The following is a 21,397-nucleotide window of genomic DNA, read 5'->3' on the forward strand; positions in this document are numbered from 1 at the left end:
GGAAGCCAGAAGACAACAAGTTTTTCCCTCAGCACCCCACAAGGCTCTATATGTGCAATCACTTTCCCGGGGTGGGGCTGAGATCCTGCAAGGCAGGGGGTCGAGGGGTAAAGCGCACGCTCTTCTTCTCTTTCCCTCCTCTGCACCTTTCTCGCTGAGCCAGGAGTCATTTGTTTCTTGCTGGAGCCTGCCCCATCCCACCTTCTGCTGACCCCCTGGCTTATCTCCCCTGTTCTTGCCCTTTTGTTCGTTCAAGGGAATAGGGGCACGGCTTAAGCCGACTGTTTTATGGGCATGGGCCAGTTTCAGAGAGACCCAGAGAAGAACACACAGTGGTCCAGGTGCTCCTTCCAAAGATCTCTCTGACCTTGGAAAGTGAGATAGGTCCTCGGCGGCTGGGGTAGTGCGGGCGGGGGCGTGGAAGCTTAGCCACAGGATTTTGGAGTGATTGGCACAATTGAAATGCCCCTGTTTCAGCTGCCTCTGGCTACAGATGGGTAGATAATGTGCCAAGGTCAAATGTTGGGTGGTGCCCAGCTCCAGAAGTCAGGCCTTTGAAGGGCATCAGCTGAATTGAGACTTGAGGTATTGACGGCAATTGCTTCCAGGGGTCTGTGATCTCGTGTCCTAGCTGGAGAGGCTTGTGTGTGCGGAGGGGGTCTCTTCCAGTGCTCCTGAGGGGAAGGGAGGGGTGGCTAAAAGCAAGGTGGAGGAGTGTGTTTGAGGGATTGTGGGAATTTAGGGCCGTGCACCCGCCCCTCCTCCCCCCGCAATGCGTGGGGCGCCTGGAGAGGGGTCTTGCGGGCAGGTGGGATCCTGCGGGGACCCGGAGTCCGCGCTGGCCCGGGCGGGGTAAGTCAGGGCTCGTCCGCTCCCATTGTGCGGCCGGGCGGCGGCTGGCCGGTCGAGCCAAGCGCTAGGAGGTGGAGCCGTGGGCTGCGGGCTCCGGCGCTTGCGTCCAACCCGGCCGGGCTCTGCGCGGCGAGAGGCCGGACGGGAACCCGGCAGCCGCGCCCCGGAGCGAGCGGGGAGGGACATGGGGCGCGGCGGCTCTCCCAGGCCCCGCAGGTTCCGGAGCCTCGAGGTACTTAAGGGAGAGGCGTGGGCCCTGGGCCGGGTGGGGACATGGGGCTGAGCCGGACCTGGCTGGGCCTCTGAAGGGAGCGCGGGCTGGACACGGGGATGTAGCTCCCCGGAGGGGGCCCACCAGCCTGATTCCTGACCCCGCCTTCCTCCCCTAGGGCTCCCAAAGAGGTCTCCGCAGCGCCCCCTTCTTCTCACCCAGGGTTTGGGTCCCATAGTGATTGAGAGACTCCCAAGTCTTCAGCCCTACCATGGCTAATGGGGTGATCCCGCCGCCCGGGGGCGCCTCCCCCCTACCCCAGGTGACTGATGCGTAGAGGGTGGGGTGGGGGGAGGAGGGGCAGGTTGGGTGGGGTGTCCTCTGGTTGACCCTGGTACCACCAGACCCAGGCATGGGTGGTGTGGAGGAATAGGGGGTCTATTAGTATTTCACGCATCCGTGGCTGGTGCTCCCCAGGCCTGGGGAAGCTCTCAGAAGGTGTTTTGGGGATGTTGATGCAGGCAAGGGTGAGGGTGTCGGGAAGGTTGAAGTATGGAGTTGGGGGAGTAGTAAGGGGTGTTCTTGAGTTAGGGGTCCTTAGGAGAGGCTATCTGGCCTGCAGGTCCGGGTGCCCTTGGAGGAACCCCCTCTGAGTCCAGACGTAGAAGAGGATGATGATGACTTGGGCAAGACCTTGGCTGTGAGCAGGTTTGGGGACCTCATCAGCAAGACCCCGGCCTGGGACCCTGAGAAGCCTAGCCGCAGCTACAGCGAGCGGGACTTTGAGTGTGGGTAGCCTGGGGACCCCTAGTGCTGCAGCCTTCACCACCATCACCTTCATCACCACCATTACTGCGCTCACTTCCGGCTTGATCACTCAGTGCCATCCTGTGCTGGACGCTGTGCTGGGCCACCATGCCATGTTAAGTCATCCTGCCTCCCTCATCATCACCTGTTCACCTGTCAGGGGGAGCTGGGCTCCAGACTAGGGGCCATGTAGGGAGAGGGGCTTGAGGCTTCCCTCGGTACCCTTCATCATCCACTCTGGTCCCATTCACTGTCTGCTCTACCATGGTCCCTGTTGTGTCTTCCTTCAGTTTCTCTTTCTTTTCTGTGTCACATTCCCCACTCCCTTTTGTGACTTTCCCTCTCTGTCACTCTTGTCCCCAATCTACCGGGCCTCACCAATGACAGGAGCATGGACACAGTAGTTGGGAGGGATGTCCTGGCTCTAGAGGAAGGATTAGGGTGCCCTTGTTTGAGACCTTGAACTAGAATAAGGCGTGTACTCCTGGGGGTGGAGCCCTGTTTGGCTTCAGGGGTCTCAACCAACTCTCCTGCACCCCCAGTTCACCGGCACACATCCCACCACACCCATCACCCGCTCTCAGCCCGCCTGCCTCCACCCCACAAGCTGCGGCGACTGCCCCCCACCTCTGCTCGGCACACCAGGAGGAAGAGGAAGAAGGAAAAAACCTCTGCTCCCCCCTCAGAAGGGACACCCCCTATCCAGGAGGAGGGGGGAGCTGGAGCCGATGAGGAAGAGGAGGAAGAAGAGGAAGAGGAAGGCGAGTCTGAGGCAGAGCCTGTGGAGCCTCCACCCTTGGGGCCCCCACAGAAAGCAAAGGTAGGGGCTACTCATGGATGGAGGGATGGCTGGCCGAGGGGTTGGTACAGAGAGGATGCAGGACGTGGTGCAGATGGCTGCTGAGAGGGTAAGGCTGTCCATGTGTGTCCACAGTTCTCCATTGGGAGTGATGAGGATGACAGCCCAGGCCTTTCTAACAAGGTCGCCTGTACCAAGGCCCTGCCTTCTGGCAGCCCACACTCTGATCAGAGCCCTCAGCGCTACAGCAGGTACTGGTCAGCTCCCCAGACCCAGCCTCAATGAGCAGAACCCACTGTAGTTCAGAGCAGTTGGCTCAAGTTCCTGGTTTACCTGATTTCCTGACCCTGAAAAGTGTCCCTAGGTGTGACCTGGAGAGCAGAGAAAGAGAGAGCTTCATCTGTGTCCAGGGTTACAAGTGGGAGGGAACAAGAGGGGGGAGAAAAGAGAGTTGAGCCAGAGGACAAGGGCCTCCTAGACCTGAAGTGATGGTGAGGAGACAGGGGTAGAGGTTGAAGAAATGAGCCAGCAGTGGGAGGGAATGGGAGGGGCCTGCGTAGTCACAGGCCCCCCGCTAGCTTAGCCAGCTTCTCGTTTCTCTCCATTAAACCTAAGGTTCCTGTTGCTTCTCAGCTCTCCCAGCCCCCGAGCCCGGGCTTCCCGAATCTCTACAGAGAAGAGCCGGCCCTGGAGTCCGTCAGCCAGCTATGACCTGCGTGAGCGACTGTGCCCAGGCAGTGCCCTGGGCAACCCTGGGCCAGAGCAGCGGGTGCCCACTGATGAGGCCGAGGCCCAAATGCTGGGTTCTGCAGATCTGGATGACATGAAGAGTGAGTGGACCTTGAAGAGGGTCCCCCCACACCTATTCTCAGTGGCAGAGGGAGCTTAATCTCACAAAGCTACCTCTGCCAGAGCTGTTTGCCTTTGTGTCACTCATGAGTGTTCCCTGAGTCACCTATTGCATAAAACGGCCCTCTTCCTTATGTACTCTTTGAGGGATGCTCTCCTGAGACCTCATGGCTCTGTAAACTCTACTCTAACCCACCTGCATGGAGGCTGAGGGCTGAGCTGCACTGCCAGGCCCCGCTTGTCCCCAAGCCAGGCTTGCAGCTGCCCTCACTCCTTCCTACCATCCTTGGCCTGGCCTGGCTGTGATCTCGGCACATTCCTTCCATTTTATCAGTGCCTGGCTTTGGTGCCACTTGTCATCACCCATGGGGCTCTGTGCCCAGGCTAGGGGCATCACCCGTCTCCCTCCTCCTCCTCCTAAGATTCACAGGGTGTGGGCGGGGGCAGAGGTGGGGGGAGTTAGGGCTTTGAGCTCAGTACGTCATGGAAAGTTGCCAGGGCCTGAGGACAGGGACAGGAACAATCCGATGGCAGCAGCAGTGGCAGCGGGATTGGGGGGGTCATAGGGAGGGTGTGTTTACAGATCCAGGGTGGGATCTGATAGCAACAGGAGCAGACTTGGGGACCAGGGGAACCGTGACCAGGAAACTAACCACCTCCAGCTCTGTGAGCAAAGGTGGCTCCTACAGGGAACTCCTGCCTCTTGGGACATCCAGGACTCTGGGAAGGAGTAGGGGCTGAGGCCTTGGCCTCAGGGGAATGACAAGCCCGCTGGACAAGGTCATGGAGCCCAATGGGGCTCTGAGTCCTGCGCCCAGGGACACTGAGGACCGGGGCCCTGGGAAGAGGCCAGTTCCCGGCACTGGTGACTTGCTGGCCTCAGAGGATTTGGAGATGTTTGTATTGGACTTTGAAGACTATGGCCTGTGGGAGCCCATGAGGGGCCACCCAAGCCCCCTGGCAGGGGTAGCTGCTTGTGAGTAATTGGGCAGCCAGCCTGTCTCCAGCTGTCTGCCTGGGCAGGGAAGGTGGGAGGTGACCGTAAGCTGTGCATAAGCCTGTTGGATGGGCATTAGTGGGGTCCAGGTTCTGGTGCTGTAGATATGGGAGAGCTAGGCGTCTAGGGACAGGCATTGGATCTGTGGCCCCACAGGGAGGACAGTTGTGGTAGGGGCTTCAGGGTCTGGATGGGGCTGAAGACTTCAGTTGGGATCTACTTTTTGTTGTGGCTCAGCCAGTGGTACAAGGTGGCTCTGCACTGTGTCTTCCCACTTCCTGAGAGTCAGTCTCCAGATGTGAGAAATGGCTACCTGGTCTGTCATAGTAATCAGGTGGACTTGGTGGGTACAGCAAGGGTCTGGAGCATGTGGGCTGTGATCTCAGGCCCAGAGATGGATCCCTGGGGCCTTGTCCACAGGCCATCGGCTGGAGGACAACCCTGGTGTGAGGCGACACTTAGTGAAGAAGCCATCCCGGATGCAGGGTGGGAGAGGCAGCCCCAGCGGCCTGGCTCCCATCCTGCGCAGGAAGAAGAAAAAGAAAAAGTTGGACCGGAGGCCCCATGAGGTATAGCAGCCTGCAGGGCTTGGCCTTTGGGATCCAGTTTTCCTCTCTTGACAGCCCTAACCTAACCCTGGCAGCCTCCGGGCCCTTACCTTGATTCTTACCTCAGGTGTTCGTGGAGCTGAATGAGCTGATGTTGGACCGTAGCCAGGAGCCGCACTGGCGGGAGACGGCGCGGTGGATCAAGTTCGAGGAGGATGTCGAGGAGGAGACTGAGCGCTGGGGGAAGCCCCACGTTGCCTCCCTCTCCTTCCGTAGCCTGCTGGAGCTCAGGAGGACCATTGCCCAGGGTAGGGCTCCTCAGTCTGCCATGAACCACTGGACCTTCTCCCTCCATAGCTTGGCTTGTGCTGCCCAGCTCCCTGGGACCACTCTGGGAGTTCTGAGGGGCTATGGATTGCACTTGGGGCATAATGGACCTTCTAGCTATCTACACTCTGAGCCAAGACTCCCCTCGCTTGGCTTTCTTTTGCTCCCTCAGATGCCTGTGAAATGTGTATCTGTTTCAGTACACTGACACTCAGCTCACCTTGCATATTTGCCCACCCTTGGGGATCTAGGCAGTGGGGTAGGTCTCCTGCCTGTCAGGACGGCTCCTCCTCTGATTGTGTCCTAGGAGCGGCTCTCCTGGACTTGGAGCAGACCACCCTGCCGGGCATCGCTCACCTTGTGGTGGAGACCATGATTGTATCTGACCAGATCCGGCCAGAGGACAGGGCTAGTGTCCTGCGCACCCTGCTTCTGAAACACAGGTGTGAGGGAGGGGCTGGGGAAGAGGGCTCTGTCTGCTTTAGCTGTCCTTCTAGGAGTGTGGCATCTTCTGAGCGGGTCTCAGCCTGAGTATGCCTACTGACTGTGACTGGGAACTTAACCCGCTTCTGCCTTCCTACAGTCTTAACCAATAGAAAGCTCTGACATGAAGGAAAAGGGCTGGAGGCTGTGGTCCTCTCACATCTAACCCCCTTGTGACCTCAGTCTAATGTAAGCCTCTCCACCTTACTTTGCCTCCTTCTTTAGCCATCCCAATGATGACAAGGACAGTGGCTTTTTCCCTCGAAATCCATCAAGCTCCAGTGTGAACTCAGTCCTGGGGAATCACCACCCAACCCCTAGTCATGGCCCTGATGGTGCAGTACCCACCATGGCTGATGACCTAGGGGAGCCAGCCCCATTGTGGCCACATGACCCTGATGCCAAGGAGGTCAGTGACCTTGTCTGACTTGGGCCTGGGAACTTAGAAGCTGCCCAATTTAGTTGAGATTGGGGAGGTTGGATGCCCGGCACTGTGCCGAGCTTGCTGTGGGTCTGTAGGTGGCATACACTAGGACTCCCTGTGTTGGTGACATGGGGAGCCATTCAGCCGACAATGCCGAGGTGGGGCAGGGCACAGAGGAGGGTGCAGGACCCTCTAAGGGGCTGGGGAGAGAGGAAACAGGGCCTAGACTTAGGGCTGGGGCAAGGGGTGGGAGGGCCTGCCATGGCCTCCAGGCTGGGTCCCAGCCCTATTCCAGTTCTGCGTCCTCAGAAGCCCCTCCACATGCCTGGAGGAGATGGTCACCGGGGGAAAAGCCTGAAACTTCTGGAGAAGATCCCTGAAGATGCCGAGGCCACTGTTGTGCTTGTGGGTGAGGAGGGCTGGGTGCTGGAGACAGGGTTTACTGAGTGTCCTCTGCTATGGTCTGTTCCCCTGGACCCCTGGAAACAGCTACTCTGCATCCTTTCTTCCCCCTTCCCGGTCTGCTTCCATCCCAGTTTCCTCCATCTCCAACCACTGCTGGTTTGATATAGCACCATTGTAGGAATTAGGAAGAAAGCTATCCTAGCGCGATATCCTTAACTTCTACCTATTGGTAACAGTTATGTGACTATAAACATGTAAGCAAACAGGGCACTTTTAGATCTGAGGTTTCTTTTGCTGGGCCCAATGCTCCACTGTGCAGAAGAACCTGGGTCTCTCTGCCATGGCCTGCCTTGACTATTCCCCCTTGTCCATCTCTGCTTTCATCTTCCTTTAGGCTGCGTGCCTTTCTTGGAGCAGCCAGCAGCAGCCTTTGTGCGCCTCAGTGAGGCTGTTCTTTTGGAGTCTGTGCTCGAGGTCCCTGTACCTGTCCGCTTCCTCTTTGTGATGCTGGGGCCCCGCCACACCAGCACCGACTATCATGAGCTAGGACGCTCCATTGCCACACTCATGTCTGACAAGGTTAGTCCTGTATCCTGGCCTGTCCACCTGGGACCTGCTTGTTCCTTAGCTGTCTATCTCTGGAGAGGAGTTGGCGAGCTGTTAGCTGTACAAGGAAAGGGATGGTAACACAGACGTATAGCCCGCACTCAGTGCTTTGGGTGTAGTAAGAGATGTGGACTGAAGGATTGATGGTGCTGACCATGACTGGCCTCAGATAGGAGGGTCTCCTAGCCTAGTTGATGTCTGGGATGCTTATTGTAGGAGGTGGGCACTGCCAAGTTAGAGCTATTCTAGAGTCCCCTCCTAGACTGTCCTGACTTTATGGCTATCTTGTCTACCCTACCTTTGTGACCCAATGCCACCTGTTTGAAATCTTCTTCCGGGGCTCTCTTGGCCCACATTTGAGAGCCACTCTATCTCCTTTGCAGTTGTTTCACGAGGCTGCCTACCAGGCAGATGACCGGCAAGACCTTTTGGGTGCCATCAGCGAGTTCTTGGATGGCAGCATTGTGATACCCCCATCGGAGGTGGAGGGCCGTGACCTACTACGTTCAGTGGCTGCCTTCCAGCGTGAGCTACTGAGGAAGCGACGGGAGAGGGAACAGACCAAAGTGGAGATGACCACCCAGGGGGGCTATGTGGCCCCTGGCAAAGGTTAGGCCCCAGCCCAGTCGTGACTCTTCCAAGTCTTGTGTTCTAACCATCCCTGCCCGCAATGCTGTGTGGGATGCAGGGATGCAGCCAGGGATTTTCAGACAGGGGGGAGTGGCTCGTGATTTTCAGACAGGGGGGAGTGGCTCGTGTCCCATCGCCATCTTGCTTCCTTCCCTAGAACTGTCTTTGGAGATGGGGGTCTCCGAGGCAACCTCTGAAGATGATCCCCTGCAGCGGACAGGCTCAGTGTTTGGGGGTCTAGTGCGGGATGTGAAGCGCCGGTACCCACACTACCCCAGTGACCTGCGGGATGCACTGCACTCCCAGTGTGTGGCCGCTGTACTCTTCATCTACTTCGCAGCCCTCAGCCCTGCCATCACCTTTGGGGGGCTACTAGGTGATGCTCCTGGGGTCACTCTGGGGGGGTCAGATGTCACCCGCAAGGTTTTGTGGTTCACATCACTTAGTGGGGGGTGGTGGGGGGCAATGGGCAGAGGAGATAGGAAAGCTACAACTCCCTACAGAGAACTCCAGCAATCCCTTTTGGGGGATATAAAATGAGGGGTGCAAGGGTATGTGGGTGAAACCTTGTCTGTCATTCTTGTCTGTCATTCTGTCTTCTGCTCTTGCTGGGGAGCTAGATGAGGAAGGGGACAGGACAGGAAGAGCCAGGCTACGGCCACCCTGCTGACCCCTTTCTACCCCAGGAGAGAAGACAGAGGGGCTAATGGGCGTGTCGGAGCTGATTGTGTCCACAGCTGTGCTTGGAGTCCTCTTCTCTCTGCTGGGGGCCCAGCCACTGCTCGTGGTGGGCTTCTCTGGACCTCTGCTGGTCTTTGAAGAAGCCTTCTTCAAGGTGAAGCCTGCTCCCTACCTTAGGCGCTGTCCCTTCCCACCCTCTGTCAGTCCAGGAGCTGGGTCTCTACTTTTCCCCTTTTTTCCCCTCAGTATCTACCTTGATTCAACCCACAGGCACTAATTTCTGGGGCAGATGGCTAATCCACACCCCCTTACTATCTCTAGTTCTGCCGAGCTCAGGACCTGGAATACCTCACCGGCCGAGTGTGGGTGGGCCTCTGGCTGGTGGTCTTCGTCCTGGTCCTGGTGGCTGCAGAGGGCAGCTTCCTGGTCCGATACATCTCACCATTTACCCAGGAGATCTTCGCTTTCCTCATCTCGCTAATTTTCATCTATGAGACTTTTCACAAGCTCTACAAGGTGTGGCAGCTCCCAGAGGGTGGGTAGGGATGGGGAGGCAGTGCCCTCCGGGAGGCCTGGAGCTTGCTGAGAGCAAGGTATGGGGAGAGGGGTTTCATCTGGGTGTGTGTGTGTGTTGGGAAGTGGAGCTTAGGGACGTCAGGGTTGGGTTTGTCATCTGCCTGTGGAGAGTGAGGCACCCTCTCCTGCACACACAGGTGTTCACAGAGCATCCTCTGCTGCCGTTCTACCCACCAGAGGGGGCCCTGGAGGGGACCCTGCAGACTGGCCTGGAACTGAATAGTAGTGCCCTGCCCCCAACTGAAGGACCACCAGGCCCAAGGAACCAGCCCAATACAGCTCTGCTGTCCCTCATCCTCATGCTGGGGACTTTCCTCATTGCCTTCTTCCTGCGCAAGTTCAGGAACAGCCGCTTCCTGGGGGGCAAGGTACTCTGTTTCCCTTGATTCCTGTGTCCCTGCTAGGCTCAGCTCCAGATAGTCTCCTCCCTCAGCCCCCTCCTGGCTAATTCATTGCCCCTCCCCCGTCACAACACAACAGTGCCTCCCAGCTGGCCCCAGAAGGGGTTGGGGGCATCTCCTGACCCTCATCCTTTGGCTGCCCTTGGCAGGCTCGGCGCATCATCGGGGATTTTGGCATTCCCATTTCCATCTTGGTGATGGTCCTGGTGGACTACTCTATCACAGACACCTACACGCAGGTGAGTATGCCCCACCCGAGTGGCCACTGCACGTCCCCAGTCCCAGGTCCTGGAGCAGGGTCGAAGCCTAGCTCTCCTGGTCCAGTGACAAGTTGGGCCACACCAGGGGCTGCTGTGATGTTCAGCCCAGGGGCTACCCAGGGTATTTGAACTGTGTATGATCCCAAGTGGGAGGAATTTGGAAGTGGGCTGGTGCAGAGTACCAGGTCTCCCCCCTAGCTGTGGAGACTGGAAATGAGTTTTGCCAGCTCCCTAGAGTTCTGGAGACTCTGTGTAGACCTCTTGTATGGGAAACCTCTGTCTGTGGCCCATGTCTTTTTTCCTGCCATGCAGAAGCTGACGGTGCCTACAGGGCTCTCAGTGACTTCCCCGCATAAGCGCACATGGTTCATCCCACCCTTGGGCAGCGCCCGCCCTTTCCCGCCATGGATGATGGTGGCTGCTGCTGTCCCTGCACTCTTGGTCCTCATCCTCATATTCATGGAGACACAGATCACTGCGTGAGAGCGTTGGAGAGGGAAGGGGAGATGGAAGGATGGCTTGGCTTCAGCATTGAGGCAGGGGTATCTTAATCTGCGTAGGAGTGCCCCCGTAGGCTTCGAGAAGTTTGTTGGGATCTGGCAGGAGTGAGGAGGATGGGGTAGAGGAGCTAGAGCAGCAGGCTGGGACAGGCGTGGGCATGTGGGACCAGGCATGGTTCTCCCGTGATGGTCTGACCTGGTTTCTCCCACTACCACACCTGGCAGGGTGGCACTTGGCAGTTCTCAGAATTCTGGCAGGGTGTTCTCTCAGCCACCGATGCTCACACATTTCTCATTTTGGTTAAACCAAAGTAACATGGTATGCTCTGGCATCTGGCTTTTGTGGTGCTTTTAAATGTTTGCAGCATGAGAATTTGGCTCCGATCTCCTGCAGTGTGAGAACTTTAATTTGGGAATGTGAAAGAGGAAGCTGGCAGGTCCGGGGAGAGCTGTCGGGGAGAGCTGTCGTTAGCAGTGGTCCTCCCTCCCCTCCAGCTTTGGGTGAATGCCATGTGCATCATAGTTCTGCCTGCTAGGCTGCTCTTTCTCTCTTCTCCATAGGCTCATTGTCAGCCAGAAGGCCCGGAGGCTACTCAAGGGTTCTGGCTTCCATCTTGACCTGCTTCTGATCGGCTCTTTGGGTGGCCTCTGTGGGTTGTTTGGATTGCCCTGGCTCACAGCTGCCACTGTCCGCTCTGTCACCCACGTCAATGCGTTGACGGTCATGCGCACTGCCATTGCACCTGGTGACAAGCCCCAGATCCAGGAGGTTCGGGAGCAGCGGGTCACCGGAGTGCTCATCGCCAGCCTTGTGGGTGAGCACTGAGTCTCCCCACTGACTTGCTTCTTGGTCCCAGTGGCTTGAAACCCTCATGATCCTGGGCTTGACCCTCCTGAGTCTGCAAGTGCATCATGCTTAGCTCTCCTTCAGGTCTCCAACGGGTCCATGGACACTCTGAGACCCCTTCCCTGCCTTCCCTTTGTCCTGCCCTGCCTCATCTCTGTTTGTGAGGCCCGGATTGGTCAGATGAATCTTGTTCCCTTCCCAGGCCCTTTGTCTGGGCAGACAGGGCACAGGGTTGGGCAGATCTATGTCACCCCCTGCAGGCCTGTCTATCGTCATGGGGGCTGTGCTGCGCCGGATCCCATTGGCTGTGCTCTTCGGGATTTTCCTGTACATGGGGGTCACATCACTGTCTGGTATCCAGTTGTCCCAACGTCTGCTGCTCATTTTCATGCCAGCAAAGCACCATCCTGAGCAGCCCTACGTGACCAAGGTCAGGTCCGGGTGCATGGAGCTGGGGAGATGCAGGGTGATGGGAGGGAGTCTGGAGGGACTTCCCAGCTAGAGATGGTGGGGAAGAGTGAAATAAGGAGAATTGGGACCTGGAGAGCCTTGTTCCTACTGGTGTGGGTGGGTGGGTGGGGGGGCAGAATGGCCACTGTGTAATGAGACTGAGCCCGTACCCCAGGTGAAGACATGGCGGATGCACCTGTTCACCTGCATCCAGCTGGGCTGCATTGCTCTTCTCTGGGTGGTCAAGTCAACGGCGGCCTCATTGGCCTTTCCTTTCCTGCTCTTGCTCACGGTGCCCTTGAGGCGTTGCCTTTTGCCCCGGCTCTTCCAGGACAGGGAGCTGCAGGCGGTAAGGGATGATGGCTTGGGGTGGCAGGATGAAGGCAGGTGGGCAGTGGAATTAGATGCCTGGGCTCCAGGATATAAAGTCCCAACTACCTGTTGGTTTGTGTGAGCTTGGGAAAATTACTGCATGCTCTGAAATGCTGTTATCACCAGTATAATGGGCTGGTAGATTCTGTCATAGAATCATAGAGCTGTTGGGAGATTTAAATATGCATCTAAGGAAAGCTGATGATGTGAGGCTTCAGAAAGAGCAAGACAGGGCAGATTGTGCCTGAACGAAGACACCTGGCTGAGGCCTGCATGTGAGTTGGCATAGCACAGACATCAGTCCTGAGTCCTATTTCTGTCAACTATAGAAAGGATATCTTGTTGCTATTCTTTACTTTTTTTCTTTTAATGTATTTTATGTGTATGTGCTGGGGTCAGAGGGCAACCTTCAGGAGAGTTGGTTCTCTCTTTCCACCATATGGGACCTGGGGATTGAACTTAGGTTATCAGGCTTGGTGGCAAGCGCCTTGATCTGCTGAGCCATTGCACTGTGCTATTTTGCAAATCTTGCATGCTCAGAGGTGCCATGATTCTAGGAATGAGCATCCTATGTCACAGTTGCCAGTGAGTGGGTGTGAAGGCCTTGGCTGGGGAAGTACTTCAAGCTGGGGTCTTGGAGCAAGGAGAGGTATTTAGAAGAGGCCGCGAGGAACAGAAGGAGATCTATATATCCCCTGGCCTTTCCTGTGTTCCCTTCTGCAGCTGGACTCTGAAGATGCTGAGCCCAACTTTGATGAGGATGGCCAGGACGAGTACAATGAGCTGCACATGCCTGTGTGACCCTCAAGATGTTGCCCCTCAGAGACCCCACCTTGGTGACTCACAGGCCCTAGGAAACCCAGCACCAGGGCCAGGCATTCCTCAGGACCCAGGGATGTGCCCAGAGTCACTGCCCCCGCCAGGCCAGCGGCCCCTTGACTTTCACAGACTAGACGGCACAGGCTTTGAAGTCATTATAACACACACCTTGTCTCGTGTCTGCCTTATTTTCTTGGTGCCACCTGTGGCTTCCCAGGCCACATTTACCTAGCTGAAATACTATCAGGGTCATCAAAACTGGAAGAGGTCTCGAGGGGGAGGGGGTAGACTCAAGACTGCAGCAAGTTCAAGGTGGGCCTTACTGTTCTTTCCTCTGCTCCTCCGAGTAGTAAAGCTGGACTGAAGAGTTCAGGACTGACTGAGGGTCACGTGCCCATTAATCTAGCCTTCGGTTAGAAGGGAAGAGAGGGCAGGAAGGTATTGCTTCCCATTAGCCGCTAGGGAAATCAGGGTCACTTTTGTCCTGTGGGGCTACAAAGCCGAATGGAAAATGTGCATCTAGAGTGGGAATAGCAAGCAGCCCAACCACCTAGACGCCAGGCTGGCGGTTTGGGGTTTGGAGCCTCTCCGACCGTTTTAGATTCTCCCTGTTTAAGAGTGAAGCGGTTCTAGGATTCCTGAAACCACTCCTTGTGCAACAGTCTGTTTTGCCAGAAATAACCTGGGAGGCCTTGGGGAGGGTGGAAACAGGACTCATTGCGTCACAGTTGCTAGGTAACCAGCTGCCTGTTGCAGCCTGCTGGCGTTGTGTAGCCCTCTGGTGGTTGTTTTTGCACACTACGTGATCTGTGGGCTGAGCAGGAGTAAAGCTGCCACCTGGCGGATTCCATTGGATGCCAGGCTGAGTTTCCAGAGGTCTGCAGCTCCAAGCATCCAGGGTTAATGACCCCTTGGCTTCACAGGGTCCTTTCTCTCTGGAGCTTGCTATATTTCCTGTTTGACCTCTCCTTCCCTGCTACATGTTCAGGCCTGCCTAGTGCCCGCGGCGGGGGACACAGAACAGTTGGGATTTCTGTTGAGTTCCTAAGTCACTGCAGAGTAGAGCCAGGCTATCATCACGGTTTAAGCATTTCATCCCAGCTGTCCACACTCCCTTGGTCTCCGATGCTGTCATGCCTTTGACTGGCCCCTCTGGCCCCCGCAAAGACAAAACCTCGTTCAATGAACCACGACAAAGTAGAAAGAATGTCAAAATTCTTGGCCAGGATCCGAACAATGATTTCACACAGAGGGCAGGAGTTGGCCGACAGGCTTTGTGTGAACACCCACTTCCCTCCCAGCCAGGAGCCCTTTCTGGGTATTGGCTGCTGGCTGGTTTTTCTGTTGTGGTGATTCCTGCACAACTCAGGAAGGGGCCTGCTTTTCCCAGGACCCCTCTACTTCCAGTGAGAAGAAGGGGTTTCACATGGAAACGAGTCCTAGTCAGGCTTAGTAGCAGGTGACGACAGTGTTTGGTGAAGTGAGGAGACCCTGAAGCCTCACAACAAAAGGTGTGAACAATTTGAAAGAGTCAAGACAGCCGCAATACCTAATGAGAGAGCTGGAGGGCATGGGCTGCAGTTTAGCAGGTCAAGCCGGAGGTGGGCTTGGCAGAAGATGGAGTTCTGTGTTGGGTTCCTGGGCAGGGCTTTCCTAACAACCAAAAAAACAGTCACCAGGAAGGGTATTGTGAGTGACAGGAGTGGAGACCAGGTTGATTCTGTAAGAGAAAGAACGTGACAAAACTCTTACATCCAGGCCTTGGGCCTGGGTGTCTAGAGTGAATGTCATTCGAGGACGTTTGGAATTGGCTCCAAATCCTTGGTAGTCCCTATGTTTCCTCTGTCCTTTCTTTGACTAGGCCTTTGGCCATACTCTGTGAAGGGCCTGGGACCTTTGAGGACAGTTTTAAAGCACAGAAGGTAGTCAGTAGAGAGATCCTCCATCTCAATGGCACAGCTTGAAGGGAGAGAGGTGGGTATTGCAAGACAGGTGTTTTGGACTATGGTCCTCCAAACAAAACAGCCACCATGATGAGGGTGAGCTGTATCTGCTAGACCATTAGGAGAGGCTATGGACTGTTGGCACTTCCTCAGAAGGGGACTTGAGATTCTAACCTCTCCTTAAAGACACTGTTTGCAATTCTGCCGTGATTGCACATGGTGTGTGTGTGTGTGTGTGTGTGCAGGAGACAGGGTCTTGGGGGCTGCTAGACTGTCTAGCCACTAAGTCTGCAGTTGAAGAAAGGTTACCAGAGGGTGAAGACTTTCCAGTGTGGCTACTTTGGGACGGTCACCCACACTCCTCCAGTCAGCCCCTTGCCCATGCTGTGACAATAAACTCACAGGTTCCCCAGCATGAACTTTGGTGGGTTTATACCTCAGTTTGTTGTCGGGACCATATAAGGAAGGGGTAGACTTTGTTTCTTCACAGAAGGAATTCTCCCACCAGGTAACGAGAACTGGGCAGGGTAAAGGCTATGGTATGTTTAAACAGCCAACCCCTCTGTTGATTGATTTGGATTGGAAAAGGAGTAGGTTTGTACAAAGTGTCTGGGTGGGGGATGCTTCCAATTGAGACATAGTCCTATCACACATTCTGCTTTTTGCTTCTGTAACTTTCAGAGTCAGATCTTGGGCAAGTGTCCTGAGTTTTCATTATCCTTGGACAAGTTCAAGCCCATTTCCTGTCCAGATGCTAGCTCCTCCTTTTACTTTGTACAAAGAAGGTGGCTGTCACTGCTCTGTTCAATGCAGTGAGGATTCAGCTCACTTCAGACAGCTGAGGCCCTTGTGACAGTTTCTGGCTGTCAGAGCTTGTGGGCCATCTGCTCACACTGCCCTCCCTCCCCTCCCTCCCCCCTTTAGGGTACACAGGCTGGCAATAATATGTACCATTTGGCAGGCCAGGTGACATTTCTTCTTGTATCAGGTGACTCAAATAATCATGGCTGTTGACACTTGGCACTCTCAAAGGGAATTCTGAGTGGGGGGGTGCAGAGAGAGAAAGGGAGAAGGAGAAGTTTGCTATGTATCCTTGCCTGGCTTAGCACCCTCTATGTAGCCCAGGATGCCCTTGGTCTCAAAGCAAAAGCAAGACAAAGCTAAACTCAAGGGCCCCTGTATCAATCACTACCTACTCAGTTCTCTATGAAGCCAGAACAGGTTCTGGCAGTGCCGACTGGTGGCCTGAATCCAAGGTGGCAAATTAGGAAATGCAGAGTGAGGAATTTGGTTTGCAGATAAATTATTCAATCGTTTGAATTTGATCCATTGCATGTCTCATCCATTGTGGAGGGAAAAAGTAACAGGCTCCAATATTCATAGGATTTATATTCTGTGAGGAAGATTTACCGTTTGAGCAGCCTGCTGGGATTATTTTCAATTTCCTAGGAACTGTTCGTTAATATCGAACGATGCTTCATCAAATGCTAACTAAGCAGACAGCCACTGGGATGCTCTCTGGGTGGCGGGTGAATCACAGTGATTGTTGGCAATGGGAAAGGCTTGCCCAGAGCTCCTCTATATCCTGTGTCCCAGGAGGTGGGGTGCAGCTGGTAGCAAGGAACGGTGGAGCATGGGGCTGGCGCAAAAACCGAAGGGAAGGAGGATTCTGAAGCAAACTAGGCTTGCTTTTAGAGCTTGCTTAGTGTCCCCTGGCATGCCAATTATTGCGTTTTCTGCCTCTTTCTGGTCTGTGAGATAGGCAGAGATCAAGCCTAAACATTTTTTGTAACCATGATGTCTCCCAGGGTGCCTGGTCACAGAACACAGAGGGCGTGGGAGTGGACAAATGTCAGAGTAGGAAGGACCAAGGTGGTTCTGAACTCCATCTCCTTTAGGATCCAGTGCACGCCTCATGTGACACCGATAGACCTTTCCAAGAATTCCAAGTTCTTGTGTTTCTATTAAGGCTGCCATTTTTCCATGGCCGAGAGTAATAATGTCCCAGAGCCCAAAGAGGCAATGTGGGTTCCTTCGGAGACACTTGAGATGTTGGCGATGCTGTCTTGCAGGCCAGACTGACAGGTTGGTATTAAGAGTTAAGTGCCACCATATTTTCCAGGAGATGAGAAGCGGCGAGTAGGGAGTCAGCCTGCTCTGAGAGTGGGCTCTGGGGCCATCTGTGCTTCAGTCCACCTGTACCTCCTTAAGATACTAGAGCCTAGCTCATGGTCTCCATTATAGCTTTTGGCTGGGTAGTCCCAGACAGGGAATGCCTGGAGGCAGAGCTAGACCAGGCCTTCTCCCCTCCATCGTTCTCAGGTAGTTTCTTAGGATGTCACAGGGTCCCTTTGCATCTCAGTCACCCAAGGAAATTAATAAAGTTGTTATTTCTTGCTGGGTGTGGTGGTGCACATGTGTATTCCATGTGGCAGCATATGAGGGTAGCCTGAGTCATACTATGAGGACCTGTCTCAAAATCCGTGCAAGGGAAATGCTGACATCCAGCAACCTATGTCTTGATGATCTTTGAAACCTAGACCCAAGGACTTTCATCCTGTGGGTCTTTGGAGTACACTTTAAGGGACAGACAGGGGCTTTCTGCCATCCAACTTCCCATTACAGTTGAAGTCCAATGCTGCCTCGAGTCTCCCGGGCTGCGGAGTCCTTCTGTTTGGGGCGAGGAGAGCCTCCACCGTAGGGAGTTGTTAGGACACAGGTATCAGATGTCTGCTTCCCTGAGCCTTCCAGGTTACATCTGTGTAGTTGGACACCCACTCTGCAGTGGTACAGGGGGAGGGAGGGTGGAAGGTGAGCTGTCAAGCTGTGCCCTCCTTGTGTGCTATGACAGTGTGCCATAAAAGACTCCGCTGCATCCTCACATTCTAAGTAGCTGAGAGAGGTTGTGCAATTTTCCAAGTGCTGGGTAAAAGGAGGTAAGTGGGTGAGATTTTAGGAAGGGCCGACTTCTGGGAAAATTGTTTCTCACAGGGAACGCTAGCCTAGACTAAAGCCTGGAGCAGCTAAGAGCAGTGGTGTGTGTGTGTGTGTGTGTGTGTGTGTGTGTGTGTGTGTGTGTGAGGGAGAAGAGAGAGAGAGAGAGAGAGAGAGAGAGAGAGGGGATACAGAGAGAGAGAGAAAGGGAGAGGGAGAAGTTTGCTATGTATCCTTGCCTGGCTTAGCACCCTCTATGTAGCCCAGGATGACCTTGTACTCAAAGCAATTCTCCTGCTGTAGGTTCCTGAGTGCCAAGATTACAGGCATGGACCACTACAACTGGGACAGACATTAATTTTCCTTCCTTCCTTCCTTCCTTCCTTCCTCTCTCTCTCTCTCTCTCTCTCTCTCTCTCTCTTTCTTTTTTCTTTTCTTTTTGTTTTTAGAGAGGGTCTCTGTAACCTGGCTCTCCTGGAACTCATTCTGTAGAGCTGGCTGGCCTTGAACTTATAGCTATCTGCCTACTACTTCTTGCCAAGTTCTGAGGTTAAGGCTTGCACCATTGCACCCTGCAATGAATAAAATTTTAAATTATTTTTTAAATTAACATTTTTAATCATGTGTATGTGCTTTTCTCTCTCTCTTCCTCTCTCTCTCTCTCTCTCTCTCTCTCTCTCTCTCTGTGTGTGTGTGGTAGGGATGGAACTCAGGGTTCACACTTCTGACCCCAAATATTGAAGTTTAATAAGGATCAGGAGAAACAAATAGGCCAAGTAGATGTTTATTCAGGGAGAAATAACTTACAACATAGACAGACGAACACCAGCAGGTTCCTGGTCCTAAGGGTGCCTCCGGATTTTCTCCTGTCCCCTTGCTGCAAGCAAGAGAGCTCTCTGAGCCCCCTTTTCAGACTTAGTTCCCCAGTGGGCGTGGTCTGTGCCACAGGGGTGGACAAAGTGAATATCTCACTACACGTATGTGCTTGTTTCTGTGTGTGTGTGTGTGTGTTAGGGGTAGAACTCAGGATTCATGTATGCTAAGTGAATGGTCTACCCTAACTCTTGCACTAGCCTTTTAAAAAATATGCCCCCCTCAATCTCAGAAATTCTAACGTGCAGTTGGCATTGACAGCCCTAAACTAATCCTAAACTAATATTTTTTTCCATGGATCATTTCTGACCTCATTTCCACAACAGTTGAAAGTGATTTCTTATTACTGCTTTTCCTTGCTATGGAAATGCAAATGCTCCGTTTGCATATTTCTTTTCAAGTGCTCCAGGGCAGGAACCAAGCCTATTTTTATTCTACCATTTACCAGGCAACAGCGGGCCCACGTGATACTTTGCAGTGTTGGGGTTGTGATCCCAGAGCATCCTTTGCTGGCTTTGCTGTCACTGAGGGCATTGTAATTGAGTGGCCAGGACATCAGGACTATAAGCTGGGAATCCTGAATCAAAGCCTCAATACAGCTACCAGCTGGTGGATTTGGCTGTTCTACCAAATGTTCTACCAAATGACCTTGACCACTGCAGTCTTTGCTAGGGAGAGGCAGCAAGACGCTGTCCTAGGGAATTGGTAAGCTTAGGAACTCCTGAAAATCCACTCAGATGGAGTAGAATACAGATCCTAGGGAAGCACTTTTTGACATTTCCTAGGAATTCCAGGGCCATAGAAGATAAGGTAGTGTTAATTCCACTGGTTGAGAATAAGACCGCTACCACAATTTAAAGCCAAATTTGAAGCAAGCTTTAATTAAATACTGATGGATAGTATTTAATTTAATTTAATTAAACACAGGTGGATAGACTCTGGCCAGGTCCATCTCTGATTCCCTGGAAAAATGGCCCTGAGTCACAGTTTGCAGTGGCTAAGTATTTGCCATCAGGTCCAATCGGAGGCAAGCATACATCCTGATGTACCTCCAGCCTACATCCAATCGGACAAGCATACATCCTGACTTGTTTCCTGCCTGTGAGCCTTCCTTCCATCCTCATGCTATTAAGCACATTTGGTGTAGATGAGTCAAACAAACTTGTTTAGGGGAGTGAAACCCTGGCTTGTTATTGCTCCTAATCAACAGCTTCCAGCATTTCAGAAACTATCTGTCCTTGGGCAAGGGGCTTGCAGTCCAGAGGCATTTTTGTTTCCTGGATCCTTAATGCATAATAGTTAAAAGTTAAAATGTAACTTTCACTCTCACAGTAGGAATAGGGGGTGGGGTCAGCCACCGCCTTAGAGAATGAAACATAGCTCTAAGAGACAGGTCAGAATTCAATGACGTATTTTGGCATAAAAATTAGACATTTTGATATAAAACTATAACATCCAGAGTTGTATGATCTTATAAGTAGCATTAGAAATGACAAAAAGGTGAAACAAAAACAAAACCCCCAAAAGGGAGAAGTATATGATAAGAACTAGAGGGTCTTTTGTGTGTGCATATAGTGTGTGTGTGTGTATGTGTAAGTTCATGTGTGTGTGTGGATATTTGTGCATGTGAAAACCAGAGGTCAAAGTTGAGTGTCTTCCTTAATCACCCTCCAGTGTATTTTTCTTTCTTTCTTTTTTTTTTTTTGAAATAAAATTTCTGGCTGAATCTGGAGTAGAGATCATTAATTTGGCTAGATTAGGTAGGGAGCCAGCCCTGCTCCTGTCTCTGTCTTCTGGGCAGGGGATGCTAGGCTCACGTTGCTGGCTTTTTTACAAGGTTCTTGCCAATCTGAACCCAGATTCTCGTGTTTGTGTAGCAAGTACTCTCTCCCCTGACAAGTCTCCCCAGTCCAAGGACAAAAGATTCTTTAGCGTTCAACACTAGGGTGGGTATTACGGACAGGCTTAGAGGCTGATAGTCACTAACTTAAGGGGATGGCTTGCTCAGCAACTTGTATCTTTAAATTAGAAAGGGACTCAAAGTAGGTCTTGATGGGTCAGCCTACAGCCTCACCTGGTTCTGGTCAGCATTCTACTTAGAACCCCTGCTTTATTAACCTCAATTAGCTGAGGAGGGTTCCATCTTCTCTATAGGTAGACATTTTAGTAGCCCCAGGAATATTTAAAATCAAGACTACTAATGCTCAAAGGGAATAAAAGCTATCATTTTAATCTCTTTAAATTAAATGTCATGTATACAACGTATATACAACGAACAACTTAAAAGAGAATTTGGCCCATTAGAATAATGAAGCACACTTAGCATTCTGCTTTAACTTTTGTAACTTGAATTGTTATGCGTGAAATTTTTCAAGTGGAAATCTAAGTGTGTACATCATCAACTTTGTAACACTTAACTGAATTTAATTTTCACTGTTTTGTATTCTTAATTTATTAAGTCTAATTTTTAGAAAAAATCACTTTTGGGCCAGCAGTGGTGGTGCATGCCTTTAAATTGGCGTCCTCCTTGCTCAGCTCATGTTTAGACAGTCATGTTGGTGAGACCTAATGGGTGTTGCAGTGTTTTTCCTATGCTCCCAAAGCCACCCTTAAGGGTCATAGAAACGTTTCCTCTAATTGACAAATATTCAGTAGTATAGGAGGGCCTTGGGGAACTGGGAAGTAGACAAGGAAAGACATGGATTGTAGGGTTATGAGACTGCTTTGTTTTCAAGGTTGAGCTAGATAGAAGACTCCATCCAGTACCAATGACTCACCTCACAGGAAGAGATTTTGCTTTCAT

The 21,397-nt window shown here is 53.0% G+C and overlaps 1 protein-coding gene across 1 annotated transcript; it reads left to right on the top strand.

The window, feature by feature from the left end:
- The first annotated feature begins 939 nt into the window (after positions 1-939).
- On the top strand, positions 940-13,020 carry Slc4a3 (solute carrier family 4 member 3). Its single transcript, XM_051190531.1, has 23 exons — positions 940-1,084; positions 1,242-1,385; positions 1,686-1,851; positions 2,413-2,690; positions 2,805-2,926; positions 3,285-3,499; positions 4,936-5,084; positions 5,191-5,371; positions 5,698-5,833; positions 6,099-6,282; positions 6,607-6,706; positions 7,097-7,281; positions 7,692-7,917; positions 8,096-8,314; positions 8,625-8,773; positions 8,941-9,135; positions 9,333-9,563; positions 9,746-9,835; positions 10,169-10,335; positions 10,918-11,171; positions 11,464-11,633; positions 11,829-12,002; positions 12,749-13,020. The coding sequence occupies exons 2-23, from the start codon at positions 1,335-1,337 to the stop codon at positions 12,824-12,826; spliced, it is 3,720 nt and encodes a 1,239-aa protein (XP_051046488.1). The 5' UTR covers positions 940-1,084; positions 1,242-1,334; the 3' UTR covers positions 12,827-13,020.
- Positions 13,021-21,397: the final 8,377 nt, after the last annotated feature.

Source organism: Phodopus roborovskii, unplaced genomic scaffold, assembly GCF_943737965.1.
Source record: "Phodopus roborovskii unplaced genomic scaffold, PHOROB, whole genome shotgun sequence".
Classification (NCBI taxonomy): Eukaryota; Metazoa; Chordata; class Mammalia; order Rodentia; family Cricetidae; genus Phodopus; species Phodopus roborovskii.